The sequence below is a fragment of the Pseudophryne corroboree genome, chromosome 1 (genome assembly GCF_028390025.1).
Source record: "Pseudophryne corroboree isolate aPseCor3 chromosome 1, aPseCor3.hap2, whole genome shotgun sequence".
In the NCBI taxonomy this organism is placed as follows: domain Eukaryota; kingdom Metazoa; phylum Chordata; class Amphibia; order Anura; family Myobatrachidae; genus Pseudophryne; species Pseudophryne corroboree.
Genome location: NC_086444.1, coordinates 526,659,739 through 526,680,612, shown reverse-complemented (window position 1 = coordinate 526,680,612; position 20,874 = coordinate 526,659,739). Strand labels below are relative to the sequence as shown.

Below are 20,874 nucleotides of genomic sequence, written 5' to 3'. Positions count from 1 at the left end.
TAGGCTGGGATCACGGGATTGGCCACCATAGTTCTGATCGAACCGAAACGTTGACATGCTGCTCTTGTGACTGCTGCTGTTCCTTTTCTTGGAAAATGCACCTGTAAGGTATAAACTGCACTTTGAAGTCTAAGTGGTAAGTGCCTGTACTACTGGATTTGTTATATATTAATCTTCAAAACATTTCTCCATATTTTTAATATTGGTCTATTTGTAATACCTATTTTTTTAAGACAAAACCAGGTTGGTGTTGCCTTGTAAATGATTGCCGCTTTAAAAATAAGCACATACTCGTCGGAATTCCCATACAGCATTCATCTCGCAGGCTATTACATAAGCCCCAAAATCTTTATTTTCTCTTACGTCCTAGAGGATGCTGGGGACTCCAAAAGGACCATGGGGTATAGACAGGATCCGCAGGAGCTTGGGCACACTGAAAAGACTTAATCTGGGTGTGAACTGGCTCCTCCCTCTATGCCCCTCATCCAGACCTCAGTTAGACTTTGTGCCCAGGACTGACTGGACACTCACAGGGGAGCTCTCCTGAGTTTCTCTGGAAAATACTTTTTGTTAGGTTTTTTATTTTCAGGGAGACCTGCTGGCTACAGGCTCTCTCCAGCGTGGGAGTGAGGGGAGAGAAGCAGACCTACTTCTTCTTAGTTAAGGGCTCTGCTTCTCGGCTACTGGACACCATTAGCTCCAGAGGGTTCGATCACTTGGTGCGCCTAGCTGCTTGTTCCCGGAGCCACGCTGTCACCCCCTCACAGGAGCCAGAAGAAAGAAGTCGGGCGAGTATGAGAAGATCAGAAGACTTCAGGACGGCAGTAGACTTCAGTAACGGAAGGTACAGCACAGCGGTAACGCTGTGCTCCATGCTCTCACACACATCACCAACGGTAGTTACAGGGTGCAGGGCGCTGGGGGGGCGGGCAGCATGTTACTGAGGTCGGGGACCGGCAGAAGGCTTTCGGTGCCTCTGCACCGTTTCTTAAACCCCCGCCGGCATCTTTTTCATTTTAAAATTTGGCGGGCCGAATCGCGCCGGGAAGGGGGCGGGGCTTCGTCCCACGGCTCACAGGCGCCATCTTCTCCTTCAACACTCGGCTGAAGGAGACGCTGCCGGGACCTCCACATTCCTCTCACAAGTAACGGGGAGATATTCAGAAGGGGGGGGGCGCAGTGTGGTGCTTCTTATCATTATAAATTAAGCAGCGCTGGGTACATATATCTTTTGTCGGGATATATGGGCGCTGGGGTGTGAGCTGGCATACTCCCTCTGTGTCCTCTATCTGGGCTTCATTGTGGGCCTGTCACCTTGCTGGGACGTTCTGTGTGTATCTGTGTGTCGGTACTACGTGTCGGCATGTCTGAGGCTGAATGTTATTCACCAGAGGTGGTTATTGGGGGAGCGGATGCGGGGCTAGATTTGGGACTGTCAGCCGACACCTGATTTACTCGCATTGCTCAGTACGATAAATTTGAATGTAGCTTCTTTATCAAATAGGTTGGATAAGTCTAAGTCACAGACACAGGTGTGGAAAAAGTCCATGGAAGAAGCTTTGTCTCAGGTACAGACCCCATCTGGGTCGCAAAAGCGGCCATTTACTCAAGTGGTAGATACGGATACCGACACGGACTCGGATTCCGAGGTCGATTTCACTGAGGCTGCTTTACATCCACGATTAGTTAAGAGTATTCAGTACATGATTGTGGCTATAAAAGATGTTTCTCTGACGTCCTAAGTGGATGCTGGGGACTCCGTCAGGACCATGGGGAATAGCGGCTCCGCAGGAGACAGGGCACAAAAGTAAAAGCTTTAGGATCAGGTGGTGTGCACTGGCTCCTCCCCCTATGACCCTCCTCCAAGCCTCAGTTAGATCTTTGTGCCCGGCCGAGAAGGGTGCAATCTAGGTGGCTCTCCTAAAGAGCTGCTTAGAGTAAAAGTTTTGTTAGGTTTTTTTATTTTCAGTGAGTCCTGCTGGCAACAGGCTCACTGCATCGAGGGACTTAGGGGGAGAAGAAGTGAACTCACCTGCGTGCAGGATGGATTGGCTTCTTAGGCTACTGGACACTAGCTTCAGAGGGACGATCACAGGTACAGCCTGGATGGGTCACCGGAGCCGCGCCGCCGACCCCCTTGCAGATGCTGAAGAGAGAAGAGGTCCAGAAATCGGCGGCTGAAGACTTCCCAGTCTTCTTAAGGTAGCGCACAGCACTGCAGCTGTGCGCCATTGCTCTCAGCACACTTCACACCAACGGTCACTGAGGGTGCAGGGCGCTGGGGGGGGCGCCCTGAGCAGCAATGAAAGTACCTATGCTGGCTAAAAATACATCACATATAGCCCCTGGGGCTATATGGATGTATTTAACCCCTGCCAGGTTGTCAGAAAAACGGGAGAAGAAGCCCGCCGAAAAGGGGGCGGGGCCTATTCTCCTCAGCACACAGCGCCATTTTCCCTCACAGAACTGCTGGTGGGAAGGCTCCCAGGCTCTCCCCTGCACTGCACTACAGAAACAGGGTTAAAACAGAGAGGGGGGGCATTTTTGTGGCGATATTATTGCATATTAAGATGCTATAAGGGAAAACACTTATATAAGGTTGTCCCTGTAAAATTATAGCGTTTTGGTGTGTGCTGGCAAACTCTCCCTCTGTCTCCCCAAAGGGCTAGTGGGGTCCTGTCCTCTATCAGAGCATTCCCTGTGTGTGTGCTGTGTGTCGGTACGTGTGTGTCGACATGTATGAGGACGATGTTGGTGAGGAGGCGGAGCAATTGCCTGTAATGGTGATGTCACTCTCTAGGGAGTCGACACCGGAATGGATGGCTTATTTAGGGAATTACGTGATAATGTCAACAAGCTGCAAGGTCGGTTGACGACATGAGACGGCCGGCAAACCAATTAGTACCTGTCCAGGCGTCTCAAACACCGTCAGGGGCTTTAAAACGCCCATTACCTCAGTCGGTCGACACAGACACGGACACTGACTCCAGTGTCGACGGTGAAGAAACAAACGTATTTTCCATTAGGGCCACACGTTACATGTTAAGGGCAATGAAGGAGGTGTTACATATTTCTGATACTACAAGTACCACAAAAAAGGGTATTATGTGGGGTGTGAAAAAACTACCTGTAGTTTTTCCTGAATCAGATAAATTAAATGAAGTGTGTGATGATGCGTGGGTCTCCCCCGATAGAAAATTAAAGGCGCTCACACGCTTATCAAAACAAGTGGCGTTACCGTCTCCAGATACGGCCGCCCTCAAAGAGCCAGCTAATAGGAGGCTGGAAAATATCCTAAAAAGTATATACACACATACTGGTGTTATACTGCGACCAGCGATCGCCTCAGCCTGGATGTGCAGCGCTGGGGTGGCTTGGTCGGATTCCCTGACTGAAAATATTGATACCCTTGACAGGGACAGTATTTTATTGACCATAGAGCATTTAAAGGATGCATTTCTATATATGCGAGATGCACAGAGGGATATTTGCACTCTGGCATCAAGAGTAAGTGCGATGTCCATGTCTGCCAGAAGATGTTTATGGACACGACAGTGGTCAGGTGATGCAGATTCCAAACGGCAGTATTGCCGTATAAAGGGGAGGAGTTATTTGGGGTCGGTCCATCGGACCTGGTGGCCACGGCAACAGCTGGAAAATCCACCTTTTTACCCCAAGTCACATCTCAGCAGAAAAAGACACCGTCTTTTCAGCCTCAGTCCTTTCGTCCCCATAAGGGCAAGCGGGCAAAAGGCCAGTCATATCTGCCCAGGGGTAGAGGAACGGAAGAAGACTGCAGCAGGCAGCCCCTTCCCAGGAACAGAAGCCCTCCACCGCTTCTGCCAAGTCCTCAGCATGACGCTGGGGCCGTACAAGCGGACTCAGGTGCGGTGGGGGGGGTCTTAAGAGTTTCAGCGCGCAGTGGGCTCACTCGCAAGTGGACCCCTGGATCCTACAAGTAGTATCCCAGGGGTACAGATTGGAAATTCGAGACGTCTCCCCCTCGCAGGTTCCTGAAATCTGCTTTACCAACGTCTCCCTCCGACAGGGAGGCAGTATTGGAAACAATTCACAAGCTGTATTCCCAGCAGGTGATAATCAAAGTACCCCTCCTACAACAAGGAAAGGGGTATTATTCCACACTATTTGTGGTACTGAAGCCAGACGGCTCGGTGAGATTTATTCTAAATCTGAAATCTTTGAACACTTACATACAAAGGTTCAAATCAAGATGGAGTCACTCAGAGCAGTGATAGCGAACCAGGAAGAAGGGGACTATATGGTGTCCCTGGACATCAAGGATGCTTACATCCATGTCCCAAATTGCCCTTCTCACCAAGGGTACCTCAGGTTCGTGGTACAGAACTGTCACTATCAGTTTCAGACGCTGCCGTTTGGATTGTCCACGGCACCCCGGGTCTTTACCAAGGTAATGGCCGAAATGATGATTCTTCTTCAAAGAAAAGGCGTCTTAATTATCCCTTACTTGGACGATCTCCTGATAAGGACAAGGTCCAGAGAACAGTTGGAGGTCGGAGTAGCACTATCTCAAGTAGTTCTACGACAGCACGGGTGGATTCTAAATATTCCAAAATCGCAGCTGATTCCGACGACACGTCTGCTGTTACCAGGGATGATTCTGGACACAGTCCAGAAAAAGGTGTTTCTCCCGGAGGAGAAAGCCTGGGAGTTATCCGAGCTAGTTAGGAACCTCCTAGAACCAGGCCAAGTGTCAGTGCATCAATGCACAAGAGTCCTGGGAAAAATGGTGGCTTCTTACGAAGCGATTCCATTCGGCAGATTTCACGAAAAAATTTTCAGTGGGATCTGCTGGACGAATGGTCCGGATCGCATCTTCAGATGCATCAGCGGATAATCCTGTCTCCAAGGACAAGGGTGTCTCTTCTGTGGTGGCTGCAGAGTGCTCATCTACTAGAGGGCAGCAGATTCGGCATTCAGGACTGGGTCCTGGTGACCACGGATGCCAGCCTGAGAGGCTGGGGAGCAGTCACACAGGGAAGAAATTTCCAAGGAGTGTGGTCAAGTCTGGAGACTTCTCTCCACATAAATATACTGGAGCTAAGGGCAATTTACAATGCTCTGAGCCTAGGAAGACCTCTGCTTCAAAGTCAACCGGTGCTGATCCGGTCGGACAACATCACGGCAGTCGCCCACGTAAACAGACAGGGCGACCCAAGAAGCAGGAGGGCAATGGCAGAAGCTGCAAGGATTCTTCGCTGGGCGGAAAATCATGTGATAGCACTGTCAGCAGTGTTCATTCCGGGAGTGGACAACTGGGAAGCAGACTTCCTCAGCAGGCACGACCTCCACCCGGGAGAGTGGGGACTTCACACGGAAGTCTTCCACATGATTGTGAACCATTGGGAAAAACCAAAGGTGGACATGATGGCGTCCCGTCTGAACAAAAAACTGGACAGGTATTGCGCCAGGTCAAGAGACCCTCAGGCAATAGCTGTGGACGTTCTGGTAACACCGTGGGTGTACCAGTCGGTGTATGTGTTCCCTCCTCTGCTTCTCATACCTAAGGTACTGAGAATTATAAGACGTAGAGGAGTAAGAACTATACTCGTGGCTCCGGATTGGCCAAGAAGGACTTGGTACCCGGAACTTCAAGAGATGCTCACAGAGGACTCATGGCCTCTGCCGCTAAGAAGGGACTTGCTTCAGCAAGTACCATGTCTGTTCCAAGACTTACCGCGGCTGCGTTTGACGGCATGGCGGTTGAACGCCGGATCCTAAGGGAAAAAGGCATTCCGGAAGAGGTCACTCCTACCCTGGTCAAAGCCAGGAAGGAGGTGACCGCACAACATTATCACCACATGTGGCGAAAATATGTTGCGTGGTGTGAGGCCAGGAAGGCCCCACGAAGAAATTTCAACTCGGTCGATTCCTGCATTTCCTGCAAACAGGAGTGTCTATGGGCCTCAAATTGGGATCCATTAAGGTTCAAATTTCGGCCCTGTCGATTTTCTTCCAGAAAGAATTGGCTTCAGTTCCTGAAGTCCAGAAGTTTGTCAAGGGAGTACTGCATATACAACCCCCTTTTGTGCCTCCAGTGGCACTGTGGGATCTCAACGTAGTTCTGGGATTCCTCAAATCACATTGGTTTAAACCGCTCAAATCTGTGGATTTGAAATATCTCACATGGAAAGTGACCATGATGTTGGCCCTGGCCTCGGCCAGGCGAGTGTCAGAATTGGCGGCTTTGTCTCACAAAAGCCCATATCTGATTGTCCATTCGGACAGGGCAGAGCTGCGGACTCGTCCCCAGTTTCTCCCTAAGGTGGTGTCAGCGTTTCACCTGAACCAGCTTATTGTGGTACCGGCGGCTACTAGGGACTTGGAGGACTCCAAGTTGCTAGATGTTGTCAGGGCCCTGAAAATATAGGTTTCCAGGACGGCTGGAGTCAGGAAAACTGACTTGCTGTTATCCTGTATGCACCCAACAAACTGGGTGCTCTTGCTTCTAAGCAGACGATTGCTAGTTGGATGTGTAGTACAATTCAGCTTGCACATTCTGTGGCAGGCCTGCCACAGCCAAAATATGTAAATGCCCATTCCACAAGGAAGGTGGGCTCATCTTGGGCGGCTGCCCGAGGGGTCTCGGCTTTACAACTTTGCCGAGCTGCTACTTGGTCATGGGCACACCCTGGCTGAGGAGGACCTGGAGTTCTCTCACTCGGTGCTGCAGAGTCATCCGCACTCTCCCGCCCGTTTGGGAGCTTTGGTATAATCCCCATGGTCCTGACGGAGTCCCCAGCATCCACTTAGGACGTCAGAGAAAATAAGAATTTACTTACCGATAATTCTATTTCTCGTAGTCCGTAGTGGATGCTGGGCGCCCATCCCAAGTGCGGATTGTCTGCAATACTTGTACATAGTTATTGTTACAAAAATCGGGTTATTATTGTTGTGAGCCATCTTTTCAGAGGCTCCGCTGTTATCATGCTGTTAACTGAGTTCAGATCACAGGTTGTACAGTGTGATTGGTGTGGCTGGTATGAGTCTTACCCGGGATTCAAAATCCTTCCTTATTGTGTACGCTCGTCCGGGCACAGTATCCTAACTGAGGCTTGGAGGAGGGTCATAGGGGGAGGAGCCAGTGCACACCACCTGATCCTAAAGCTTTTACTTTTGTGCCCTGTCTCCTGCGGAGCCGCTATTCCCCATGGTCCTGACGGAGTCCCCAGCATCCACTACGGACTACGAGAAATAGAATTATCGGTAAGTAAATTCTTATTTTTACACATTTCTGATGAACCTGCGGTACAGGAAACGAGGATTTGCTTGTTTAAGGGAGAAAAAAACCTGAGGTGAAGTTTCCCCCCTCTCATGAAATGAATACTCTTTGTGAAAAGGCTTGGGAGTCGCCGGATAAGAGGTGGCAGATTCCCAAGAGGATTTACATGGCATATCTGTTCCCCTCTGACGACAGGGAAAAATGGGAGGCGTCTCCAAATGTTGACAAAGCCCTATCTCGCTTGTCTAAGAATGTGGCGCTTCCGTCTTTTGACATGGCAGCTCTCAAAGATCCGGCGGATCGCAAGCTGGAGACGTCTCTGAAGTCCATTTTCGCTAATTCGGGTGCATTGCTCAGACCCGCTGTGGCGTCGGTATGGGTGAGTAGTGCTATTGCTAAATGGGCTGAGAATTTAGCTAATGATATGGATACCCTTGATAAAGATAATGTTCTTTTGACTCTTGGTTATATCAAGGACGCTGCAGATTACCTGAAGGATGCGGCGAGGGATGTCTGTCTCTTGGGATCAAGAGCCAATGCCATGTCGATATCAGCCAGGAGGGTGTTGTGGATCCATCAATGGAATGCTGATGCCGACTCCAAGAGGGCTATGGAAGCGTTACCCTTCAACGGTACTGTCTTGTTTGGGGACGGCTTGGCTGACCTGGTCTCTACCGCGACTGCGGGTAAGTCCTCTTTTCTTCCTTATGTTCCCACACAACAGAAAAAGGTACCACATCAGCAGATGCAGTCCTTTCGTCACAATAAATACAGGCGTGGAAAAGGTTCGTCCTTCCTTGCTTCAAAAGGTAGAGGAAGGGGAAGGAAACCACCTGCAGTGTCAGGCGCCCAGGACCAAAAGTCCTCCCCTGCTTCTACCAAGTCCACCGCATGACGCTGGGGCTTCCCTGGGGGAGTCCGGACCTGTGGGGGGCCGTCTACAAATATTCAGTCAGGTCTAGATTCAATCAGACCTGGATCCTTGGGTCCTAGAGATTGTGTCACAGGGATACAAGCTGGAGTTTCGGGAGATACCCCCTCACCGGTTCTTCATTTCGGCGTTACCAGTAGCTCTTCCGAACAGGGAGGTGGTGCTGGCAGCGATACAAAAATTGTGTCTACAGAGGGTCATTGTTCCCGTTCCCTCGTCCCAACGGGGGGAGGGGTTCTACTCGAGCCTCTTTGTTGTGCCAAAACCAGACGGTTCGGTCAGACCAATTCTAAATCTAAAATCCCTCAATCCATACTTGAAAGTTTTCAAGTTCAAGATGGAATCTCTTCGAGCGGTAATTGCCAGCCTGGAAGGGGGGGATTTTATGGCGTCAGTCGACATAAAGGATGCCTACTTACATGTCCCGATATGTCCTTCACATCAGGCCTTCCTCAGGTTTGCGATACAGGATTCTCATTACCAATTTCAGACGTTGCCGTTTGGGCTTTCCACGGCTCCGAGGATTTTCACCAAAGTCATGGCGGAAATGATGGTTCTCCTTCGCAAACAAGGGGTTACAATTATCCCGTACTTGGACGATCTCCTGATAAAGGCGAGGTCCAAGGAACGGTTGCTGAGAAGTGTAAATTTGTCACTGTCGGTTCTGCGACAACACGGTTGGGTACTCAATTTGCCAAAATCTCAGTTGATTCCGACCACTCGGCTGCCTTTTCTGGGCATGATTCTGGACACGGATTTACAGAAAGTATTTCTCCCAGAAAAAAAAACTCTGGAACTGCAGACGATGGTCAGGGAACTTCTGAGGCTGACGAGTGTGTCGATCCATCACTGTACTCGGGTTCTGGGGAAAATGGTTGCGGCGTACGAAGCCATTCCATTTGGCAGGTTTCATGCCCGGGTGTTTCAGTGGGACTTGCTGAGCAAATGGTCCGGGTCTCACCTGCACATGCACCGGAAGATAAGTCTATCTCCCAGAGCCAGAATTTCTCTCCTCACCTCCTAGGGGGACGCCGGTTCGGTATCCAGGATTGGGTACTTCTGACAACAGATGCAAGTCTCCGGGGCTGGGGCGCAGTCACCCAAGGAAGGAGCTTCGAGGGGAAATGGTCGCTCCAGGAAGCTTGTCTCCACATAAATGTTCTCGAGTTAAGAGCCATTTACAACGGCCTGCTGCAAGCAAGAAGCCTTCTTCAGGGTCGACCTGTCCTGGTACAGTCAGACAACATCACAGCGGTGGCACATATAAACCGTCAAGGCGGAACAAGGAGCAGAGCGGCAATGGCGGAGGCCACAAGAATCCTTCGCTGGGCGGAACAACACGTGAGCGCCCTGTCAGCAGTCTTCCTACCGGGAGTGGACAACTGGGAAGCAGATTTCCTCAGCAGACACGATCTCCATCCGGGAGAGTGGGCTCTTCACCAAGAGGTATTTGCAGAGGTGACAAAACCTTGGGGAATTCCGTTGATCGACATGATGGCGTCTCGTCTCAACAAGAAGCTCCCGAGGTATTGTTCCAGGTCAAGGGACCCCCAAGCCAGTGCAGTAGACGCCCTGGTGTCTCCGTGGGTGTTCCAGTCGGTGTATGTGTTCCCTCCACTTCCTCTCATTCCAAAGGTACTGGGGATCATTCGACGAGCAAGGGTTCAGGCGATTCTCGTCGTTCCAGATTGGCCAAGAAGGGCCTGGTACCCGGATCTTCAGGAATTACTGGTGGAAGATCCTTGGCCGCTTCCTCTAAGAGAGGACATGTTGTTGCAGGGTCCATGCGTGTTTCCAGACTTACCGCGGCTGCTTTTGACGGCATGGAGGTTGAGCGCCAGATCTTAGCTCGTAAGGGTATCCCCAGGGAGGTCATTCCAACTCTCATTAAGGCTAGGAAGGAGGTTACGGCGAAACATTATCATCGTATTTGGAGAAAGCATGTTTCCTGGTGTGAGTCTAAAATGGCTCCTGCGGAAGATTTTCACTTGGGGCTCTTTCTCCACTTTTTACAGGCGGGAGTAGACGCAGGCCTGAAATTAGGTTCCATCAAAGTGCAGATTTCGACTTTGTCTATTTTCTTTCAAAAATAATTAGCTGTCCTCCCAGAGGTTCAGACTTTTGTGAAAGGAGTAATGCATATCAATCCTCCGTTTGTGCCTCCTGTAGCTCCATGGGAGCTTGATGTGGTCTTACGGTTTCTCATGTCTTCCTGGTTTGAACCTTTGCGTAAGGTTGAATTGAAATTTCTCACTTGGAAGGTAGTTATGCTGTTGGCGCTGGCGTCTGCCAGGCGGGTGTCAGAGTTGGCGGCCTTATCTCATAAGAGCCCATACTTGATTTTTCATTCGGTTCGGGCAGAAGTTGAGGACTCGTCAACATTTCACATTAAGCAACCTATTGTGGTCCCGGTGGCTACGGAGGCTGTGGCGATTCCAAAATCTCTGGATGTTGTAAGAGCGTTGAAGATCTACGTCACTAGGACAGCTGTTGCCAGAAAAACTGAGGCGCTTTTTGTCTTGTATGCTTCCAACAAAATTGGTCATCCTGCTTCAAAACAGACTATTGCACGCTGTATTTGTAGTACGATTCAGCAGGCTCATTCTTCACCCGGACTACCGGTGCCGAAGTCAGTAAAAGCCCATTCTACCAGAAAAGTGGGCTCATCTTGGGCGGCTGACCGAGGCGTCTCGGCGTTACAGCTTTGCCGAGCAGCTACTTGGTCGATTTCAAACACTTTTGCTAAGTTCTATAAGTTTGATACCCTGACTGATGAGGACCTTGCGTTTGCTCAGTCGGTGCTGCAGAGTCGTCCGCACTCTCCCGCCCGTTCTGTAGCTTTGGTATAAACCCCATGGTCCTTTTGGAGTCCCCAGCATCCTCTAGGACGTAATAGAAAATACGATTTTGGTACTTACCGATAAATCCTTTTCTCCTAGTCCGTAGAGGATGCTGGGCGCCCATCCCAGTGCGGACTGTTACTTGCAGTGTTTTCTTGCTAGTTAAATTAGTTTATACACGGGTTGTGTATTTCTTGTTTCAGCGTGTTGCTGTTGTTAATTCATACTGTTATCTGGTTTAATGTTACTCTGGTTGTACGGTATGTTTGTGGTGTGGGCTGGTATGTTGGTAGCCCTTTGTTTAAACAAAAATCTTTCCTCGAAATGTCCGTCTCTCCTGGGCACAGTTCCTATAACTGAGGTCTGGAGGAGGGGCATAGAGGGAGGAGCCAGTTCACACCCAGATTAAGCCTTTTCAGTGTGCCCAAGCTCCTGCGGATCCCGTCTATACCCCATGGTCCTTTTGGAGTCCCCAGCATCCTCTACGGACTAGGAGAAAAGGATTTATCGGCAAGTACCAAAATCCTATGACTTGGCTTATATCATGACTATTATAAAAATGGTTTAGCTTTTTGTACAACTGATCAATCTGGTGTTTGTTTTCCTTGGGCTTTAGATTTGGAGTTGCCAAAATTGCACCTTTGGCTTTTCTGGCCATCTTATTGCTTACGGTGAATTCTTTTTCAGTTCTTTTACTGTTACAGAGAAGAATCAAAATCTGGTTTCCTTTTTCCCCCCTCCTTTTTGCTTACTCAAATTTTTGCTTTAGTTGCATAAAAATTTCTGAATCTGGATTATTTTTTTCACTTTTAGAATTTTCAATTTCTCAAGGTTGTATTTTCCCCCCTCAAACTTTCTTTGACATTATGCTGCCCTTTGATTACAAATCTTTGCAATCTAGTGAATCCTCAATACATTAAAGAGATTGTGCAGTGATGTTTTGGCTCTTGCTCTTCACCCTTTCATATTAGTTTGTTTACTTTTCTTTTGCCTGCAGTATTCTGCAACTGACACAGATTTTCATGCCAGGTTTCCTAGTAGAGGTTTACTACAAGCATTCAGTTTTCCACAAGCCTTCATTTTTTTTTTTTATAGTTTTGTGGCCATCTCTCTCGAAGGGGTACAGTAACAGTATAAACGAATAGACATACTTTTTGTTTTCCTTTCCTGGTCATGGCTTGTGGTAGATCTCCGTATTTACTCACTCTTCATACATAATGTAGATACCACACTTTAAAAAAAAAAAAAAGACTACTTCATTCTTGAATGAGCTTACCACTAGCCTAGTTGGAATAAGACTGGCGTTGTCTCTTGTGAGGGTTGAGGGAATACTGCGGAACCAGAGACAATCACGAGACCGCCTGCCACAATGCTGACGCCAGAATCCCGACAGGCGGTGAAATACCGCCACAGACTTTTCTCCCTCTGTGGGTGTCCATGACACCCATGGAGGGAGAATATAACCTGTGGTGAGCGCAGCGTGCCACCGTGCCCGCAAGTAGCTTTCTAGTGCTCTCCATACTGGCGACTGGGATGCCGATGCCGGTATCTTGACAGCCGGCATCCCGGCCGCAGGTAGATAGTATGTATTCTCTGAGGTACGGCACTTCAGCACAATTCACCCTGATTAATATTGATCAAATAATTGATCAGGTTTTGACTTTTTTCAGTTTCAGAAGTCAATTTTTGACTTATAATGCACTCTCCTAATTTATTTTCATAGCGTAATCAAGATGCTTTACAAGTTCTAAGAGCATGATACAGAAGATTAAATTTTCATAATAGTAGTAAAAAATATGAGGTTTACATTTTCAGAACAGTACAGAAAATATAAGCATACTAGGGATGTTTGGATTAGCATGAAAAGCAGAAGAGACCTTGGAGATAAAACAAAGGTGTGGAAGCCGTTTTGGGTCATCATTCGCAGGATCACTCATCCTACCCACAAAGGATCTTAGTAAGGCAACCATTTTAGATACACTCCATAGGATCACACTGGGCAGAACAGATGATGCCTGTAATCACTGACACAATTTGGAAGAGCTCAACATGCTAGTAGAGATCCTAGCAAGTTCCCTGTAACCATCCATTCCTCATTCTTATGCAAACAAGAAAAATATAGGTGAAGGCGCACAAATGTATAGTAACCGACTGCTGTTGTGATGCAAATTGGTAATTTATTTCTAATGAAATTTAAAATCTTTAAAAAAACACACAATAAAACAAAGGTAATTACCATAAGACCAACAACATTCATAGGGTTAATACCACATATATTTAAATTCGCTCCACACAGACTGATGCTTTGGTTAGTAAATAGCTCCTTTTAAAGATGGCTTAATGCATGCACCCTTCTAAACTAGGCCAAATGTGCATAACACTCCTCTGATGAAACCGCCATCTTTGTGGGCGGAGAAACGCGTCAGGTGACTCATCCTTGGTGAACCGCAAGTGGAACGCAAAAAAACGGAAGCCCGGAACCGGAAGTCGCGGCACGCGACATACACCAGCGTTTCCACTCTTCCACAGCCGCCGCGGTCACGCTAACCCGTGGATACAGCTACAAAGCCCTCCATCCCCTGCAATTGACATCAGGACCCCGGTGAGTGGGGACCAGGCAGGAGGAATCGAAAGGAGGACACACGGGTGTTACGCTCCTGAGATTACTAATGGGTGAAGTATAATCCACACCATTACAACAGCTAGCACCCACTTCTTAAGTGGCACGAACTCTTGTGATCATCACACTAATCAGTATTCAGCCGGTCTGGAGATATACTGTTCTCTTATGTGCACATAAAATTAACTCATCAGCTGAAAGAGACTTATCCTGTAATTTCCATTAATCATCAGTGCATGCAATTAAGGTTCCTTTGTGATCTATTTTTTGCACGACTAACAGTTTATGCTTGGGACTAGAACTAATCATAATTGTTCACATATGTGCATGGACTTTGAGTATATCAGCTGAAGGAGTGTTATGCACATTTGGCCTAGTTTAGAAGGGTGCATGCATTAAGCCATCTTTAAAAGGAGCTATTTACTAACCAAAGCATCAGTCTGTGTGGAGCGAATTTAAATATATGTGGTATTAACCCAATGAATGTTGTTGGTCTTATGGTAATTACCTTTGTTTTATTGTGTTTTTTTAAAGATTTTAAATTTCATTAGAAATAAATTACCAATTTGCATCAAAACAGCAGTCGGTTACTATACATTTGTGCTCCTTCACCTATTTTTTTCTTGTTTGCATTAGTATACTGGGTGGATTTCCAGGTCCACTTTGGGAAGGCATCCGATTATAGACTGTCCTCTCTTTTATATAGAGATTAGTACATATTAATCTAGCGCCAGACACATTGGTTTTTGATTCCTCATTCTTCACAGATCACCTTGCATGACGGTTATGTTGGGCACACTATATTTGTTTCAGTGTGCAAATAAATAATACCTGAAGATAAAAGGTGCATGGATAAAATGAACAGGGAGATAAGTCTACCCTGCTGCATATGGGCAGACTAGATGAGCCAAGTGGTTCTGATCTGCCGTCAAATTAAATTTTTTATCACCACTTCAATGGATTGCTTGTCCTGCCCTTAAAAGTACCCAGCGAGACAGCCAGCTAGAGTGCATTACATAGGATTACAGTGGGCAGGATGAGCCATTCACAGCAGCACTGCATACAATGGCAATATAGCAGAAGGAGAAAGAATAGTTGAAGTGGAGAACATGATGCAGCAGTAATGGGAGTCAGAACAATGTTAAAAAAACACAATTGCACACAACAGACTGAAGGAGGCAAAACAGGATAAAACTCTCTGTCCATAAACTGGTATATAAATGTCCTGATCTCAGGCAGATGTGAAGCCCACTAGTGTCCAGTAGAAATGTCCTGCAATGTTCCTGGTGTATTCCCCTTTACTCAGAGGACAGTCCTGGTGTTCTACCCCCTCAGCTCCCCACTCTCCTTGAAGTTGCTGTCTCCCCCCTACCCCCACCCCTGCCAGAGGGCTATATTTACTAAAGTGTGTGTGGGTTTATAGAAAAAAAAAGTATTTTTCTCTTCACCACAGTCAAATAAGTGGTAAGCTCAACATTTATTTACTTATTTTTATGATTTGACTGCAAAATATGAGATTTTCATTATTATTTATTACCAGTTATTTATATAGCCCCCACATATTCTGCAGCGCTTTACAGAAAACATCATCTTGCCCCAGCGGAGCTTACAATTTATATTCCCTACCACATATACACGCACACACATTCACTCTAGGGTTAATTTTGTTGGGATCCAATGAACCTACCTGTATATTTTTGGATTGTGGGAGAGAACTGGAGTACCCGGAGTAAACCCCCGCAAGTACGGGGAGAATATACAAACTCCACATAGGGCCATGGAGGGAATCAAATCTATAACCTTTGTGCTGTGAGGCAATAATGCTAACCATTAATCCATCCGTACTGTCAATTTTCATAAAAACTTATTTGTACTATTATATCTTATTGGGTTCACAACTTTAAATTTGGTATGGCAAGTCTTAGAACATAAAGAAATAAAGTCACTTTTTTTTAAAAGTTTAAATTTTGTTTTTTTAAATTTGTCTAACAGTGAAAGATTAACTTCCTCAAACCTAGTCATATAGTATATCAAATTAAAGCCTATGTGCTAAACAAAGCTTGTTGTGCTTTTATCTATCTATCTATCTATCTATCTATCTATCTCAAACCAGGACTGAGCAAATTAGGTTTTTGTAAGCTCACATGCCAAAAAAAATTTTTTTTTTTAAATCCTTGTAAATCAAAACTACTGTACACGAGATGACAAAAAATATCCTTAAGCAATAAAATTTGGGAATCTAGGGTAGAAACAAAAATACCAATCATCGAATCAATTGATGCAGAATGACTCGTACACATAATTACAGAGAGATCTTCAGCATCAGGGACAAGGCACACTGTTAATGATGAATGCTATGAAACCGAGAACACATACAGTATAGAGGTGGTCAACCCACAGCATGCTTCCGCCGTAAACAATGAGTTTTTGTCATGTAATGAAGTAATTGCCGGCTAGGAATAGTCGCAGCCTGGTACCCCATGCAGCATGCTGCATCGCAGTAAGATGAGCATATCTGTATGACTAGTCTGCAATATTCACTGTAACAGTTGACAAATCCAGTGAGGCTAGAAGAGTGCAATCACGTTTAATTCAGAACAGAGGTATACTAACTTCCATGGGGTCTGTGCGCAGCATTCTCATTGCCACCGCACACCCCCATCCTATAATCCCTCGATCATTTGGGTGATACATTCAGAAAGATGGAGCATGTACAGAAGGGATGCGTTTAATTTGCCGGCTGTCGGGATCGTAGCGGTCAGGATACCGATGCTGGAATCCTGACAGCTGGCTATACCATCAGCCGGAATCTCGACGCAACAGGACATTTCACACTCGTGGTGGGTGTCTACGACACCCATAGAATGGGAATAGAGCTTGTGGCGAGCGCAGCTTCGCAAACAAGCCAAAGGGGACTCTTTGCACTCGCCCCACTGACGGTATTTTGGCGGGTGGGATGCCATTGTTGGGATATTGACAGCTGGCATCCCGTCTGCGGGTAAATCGTACTGAATCCGTGCAGCAGAGTACAAATGGTTCAAAGGCTGTAGCTTTGTGCACAGTGGGTTCTATTCTGGGCCCAGTATGTCTGTGGGTGCTGCACTATAGTTATGTCAGTGCTTCAGAAGTTGCTTTGTATGTATTTTTGTTTTTTTTGTAATAAACCTGTTATTTCAAAGTTTTCCCCATCTGGTTATGTGAATTTACCTCTGATGATTTATAAATGTGATAGAAAACATGTGTTGCCCCATCTGATGGACACTTTACACAATTCCACTGGCATTGCCAGCTGTTGGGGAAGTCATGTTTTGTTCCCATGCCTACAGACAATATATATCAATCTCTGGCTTCTAATAACGGGTTGGGTCAGGATGCAGGTGGTCAGAATACCAGCCACGGCATCCTGATGGTGAGAATCCCGACAGGGGCAAGGTAAGTATACTTTCCTTTCCCCAATGACCCCCAAACCCTACCTCCCCGCAGCGTAAACCTAACCCCTCCCCAACTGCAGCTTTCCTCTGCAAACACTCGTTTGGGATCCTGGCAGTGAGATGCCAGCAGCGGCATTCCGAGCAGTGTCTGTATTCTGGTGTTGGTATTTCGACTGCCGGGATCCTGACCAGATCCCTTTATAACAATCTAATACTTATGCTGTACCCACCTGGCCAGCCTTTAGTTTCTGCATTTGTTGTGGACAAAACAAGCCATGCCTTGTCCTGCTCTCTTTACTCTCTTGGCTGTGATCTAATGTACAAGACCTGGCCAGCTTGATTTACTATAATCCCTTATGAGGCTTTCTCTCTCTTGATTTTTGGAAGGAAAAAAAGCTGTATCCAAGAAAACAATTGTAAAGAAGAAGAAAATTGCTGCAAGTTCACCCACTGCTCCTGAATTCCAGGTAATTTATCACCACCTTATCCTGGCGCACACTGCATCCAAACTATCAACCATTTGCTCCCAAATGCTGGAAAATAGCCAAAAATGATTGTTTGGATACATTTGTTAAATGTTTTTAACCAATTTGTCTGAATGACCATTGTCTGTTTTCTAGTGTTTAGGAGCAGATGGTTGATTGTCATTTGCTCATATACATTGCCAGATGGTTGTTCCCACCAGATAAAATCTTTAGGTGTATACCCATTACATTCACCAACCAATCACTAACATAGAGTATACTCCTGATCCTTTATGTAACAAGGCCCCAGTCATTTATTGTTGATTAGTCAGCTGACATGTTGATATTAGAAGATTGCTTATCATCAGTTGGAAAATCCATGCTAATCATAGTAGTCAATGTTAGTGTTTAGTGGCTAGGGACTATAAATAAGGGTGCATGGTCGTTTACCTGGAATACAGGGCTGTCATAGACAGTGTGACAAGAACACTGGAATAGTGTTTGAGGGCAGGTATGTTTGTCCCAAGTTCTTGTCTTACATGTTTTAGAAAAAGGAAAACTTCAGGAAAATGTTTTGTTTTGTTAGAACCTTTCCAGTCTGTTGGAAACGCTGGATAAGGGCCCTGAGAGAGAGAGAGAGGGCAAGTTCTAGACATTGGGCCCAGTTCGGGCCTTTGGCCTCACAGAGGGCTAATCAGGGCTTTCAGCTGTGCACGAGTGTTATAAGATTGCTAGCCTGATCAGTGTGGGCAGACTGCCTGGGAAGAAACTGCAAAACCTCTGTAGGAGAAACACGCTTCCTTATACAAGTGAGCCATACAGTATTTACTGGAGAACTCTGTGTTTTTGTTTAGAGACGGTTAGGAACGTCTTGTGTTTGTTTTATTTTCTGCTTAATAAAACTGGTTGCTGCCAGTTGCACCACAAACTGGACTTGTATGATTTTGCAGCTGCTGCTTGCTGCCATCTACACCAGGAGACGGCACCCTGTTCCCCTACAGTGTTACAACAGTCAGGCTATGTTTATTGAGCAGACTTAAATTTATGTCTGTCAGCCCAAGGACTACTTGTCTCATATATATAAATGTCTGGCAGTGGGCAGGAATTGGTTACGTTAATCAGATTATAATATTTATTCTTGGATGATATCAGGGTACTATTAATGCAGAAATACAGATGTTTGTAAAGGTTTGCTTTTATATGTGGATTTGCCTATGCTTACACCAGATGGTGGGGTGTTTCCATTGTAATTTATGGCTGCCAATTTACTGGGATGTTCTTTGCAATAGATGAGTGGCATTGGAGTTTGCCAGCACAGTATATGAATAATGTTGTCTTGCAATGGGAACGTTACTGTAATAAATCATATTGCTATAATGAGTTTATGCATGAGCAGCATATAACTAGTGATGAGGTCTATGAGCCGGATGTAATAGCGTTGAGTTCACCGGAAGTGCTGGTTGCCGGCCAAACGCGGACGTTTTTTAAAAAGGGCAGTCATTTACAGAGCAAAACCATGCCTTGTAAACTTCTGAGTTCAGCCGGGAATCCGCACCTCCGGCCAACTCGGAATTCATGACATCTGGTCCTTGTCTGTGACGTGCTACTGGCTGACTGTAACTGAGCAGCTTGGAAATGGAAATGAAGATGTTACTATTACATTCTTGTATACAGTCAGAGGTTTATATGTGCAGTGTATGAAGTTGTATACATTAATTAGGTGGATTCTCCAATTCCTTGCAGGTGATTATAACTGTAAATTACTGGTATATAATTTCCTCTATTTCTCTAACATCCTAGTGGATGCTGGGGACTCCATAAGGACCATGGGGAATAGACGGGCTCCGCAGGAGACTGGGCACTCTAAGAAAGATTTAGTACTACTGGTGTGCACTGGCTCCTCCCTCTATGCCCCTCCTCCAGACCTCAGTTAGAATCTGTGCCTGGACAGAGCTGGGTGCATTTTAGTGAGCTCTCCTGAGCTTGCTAATAAGAAAGTATTTTAGTTAGATTTTTTTATTTTCAGAGAGCTTCTGCTGGCAACAGACTCTCTGCTACGTGGGACTGAGGGGAGAGAAGCAAACCTACTAACTGCGGCTAGGTTGCGCTTCTTAGGCTACTGGACACCATTCGCTCCAGAGGGATCGAACACAGAAACCTAACCTTGGTCGTCCGTTCCCGGAGCCGCGCCGCCGCCCCCCTCGCGGAGCCAGAAGACAGAAGCCGGCGGATTGAAGCAAGAAGACGTCAAAATCGGCGGCAGAAGACTCCTGTCTTCATGTGAGGTAGCGCACAGCACTGCAGCTGTGCGCCATTGCGCCCACACTAACCCACACACTCCGGTCACTGTAGGGCGCAGGGGGGGGCGCCCTGGGCAGCAATTGATTACCTCCTGGCAAAAGCAACATATATACAGCTGGGCACTGTAATATGCATGAGCCCCCGCCATTAATTTTACACAAAATCGCGGGACAGAAGCCCGCCGCTGAGGGGGCGGGGCCTTCTTCCTCTGCACTCACTAGCGCCATTTTCTCTCCACAGCTCTGCTGAGAGGAAGCTCCCCAGGCTCTCCCCTGCAGAAGCACGATAGAGAGGGTGAAAAAGAGAGGGGGGGCACATAAATTTGGCGTAAAAACAATATATACAGCAGCTACTGGGTTAACACTAAGTTACTGTGTGATTCCTGGGTCATATAGCGCTGGGGTGTGTGCTGGCATACTCTCTCTCTGTCTCTCCAAAGGGCCTTGTGGGGGAACTGTCTTCAAATAAAGCATCCCCTGTGTGTGTGGTGTGTCGGTACGTGTGTGTCAACATGTCTGAGGTAAAAGGCTCCCCTAAGGAGGAGATAGAGCAAATATGTGTGTGAGAGGGTGTCTCCGTCGACAACGCCGACACCTGTTTGGATATGTGTAAGTGCTAAGGTGAATTTATTGCACAAAAGATTAGAGAACAGGCAGGAAATCTACCCATGTCTGTCCGTATGGCACAGAGACCTTCAGAGTCTCACAATGCTCACTATCCAAAATAATAAACACTGATATCGACACGTAGTTTGACTCCAGTGTCGACTACGATAATGCAAAGTTACAGCCAAAATAGCAGAAAAGTATTCAATATATGATTATTGTAATAAAGATGAATTGCATATCACTGATGACTCATGTCCCTGACACAAGGGTACACATGTTAAGGGGAAGAAAGCTGAGGTAAATTTCCCTCCTCTCATGAGGAAAAAGAGCGGGAATCTCCAGACAAAAGACTGCAGCTTCCCACAAAGAATTCTCAGGCAGTACCCTTTCCCCACTAGGGCCAGGATGTGATGGGAAT

The 20,874-nt window shown here is 46.7% G+C and overlaps 1 protein-coding gene across 2 annotated transcripts in view; it reads left to right on the top strand.

Annotated features, from left to right (window-relative positions):
• Positions 1-20,874, top strand: part of BRD10 (bromodomain containing 10) — a 134,223-nt gene that overhangs the window by 92,395 nt on the left and 20,954 nt on the right. For both annotated transcript variants that reach the window (XM_063913994.1, XM_063913993.1), the window contains exon 4: positions 17,471-17,550. In XM_063913994.1, coding sequence (XP_063770064.1) covers positions 17,471-17,550 — 80 coding nt within the window. The remainder of the gene's footprint in view (positions 1-17,470; positions 17,551-20,874) is intronic.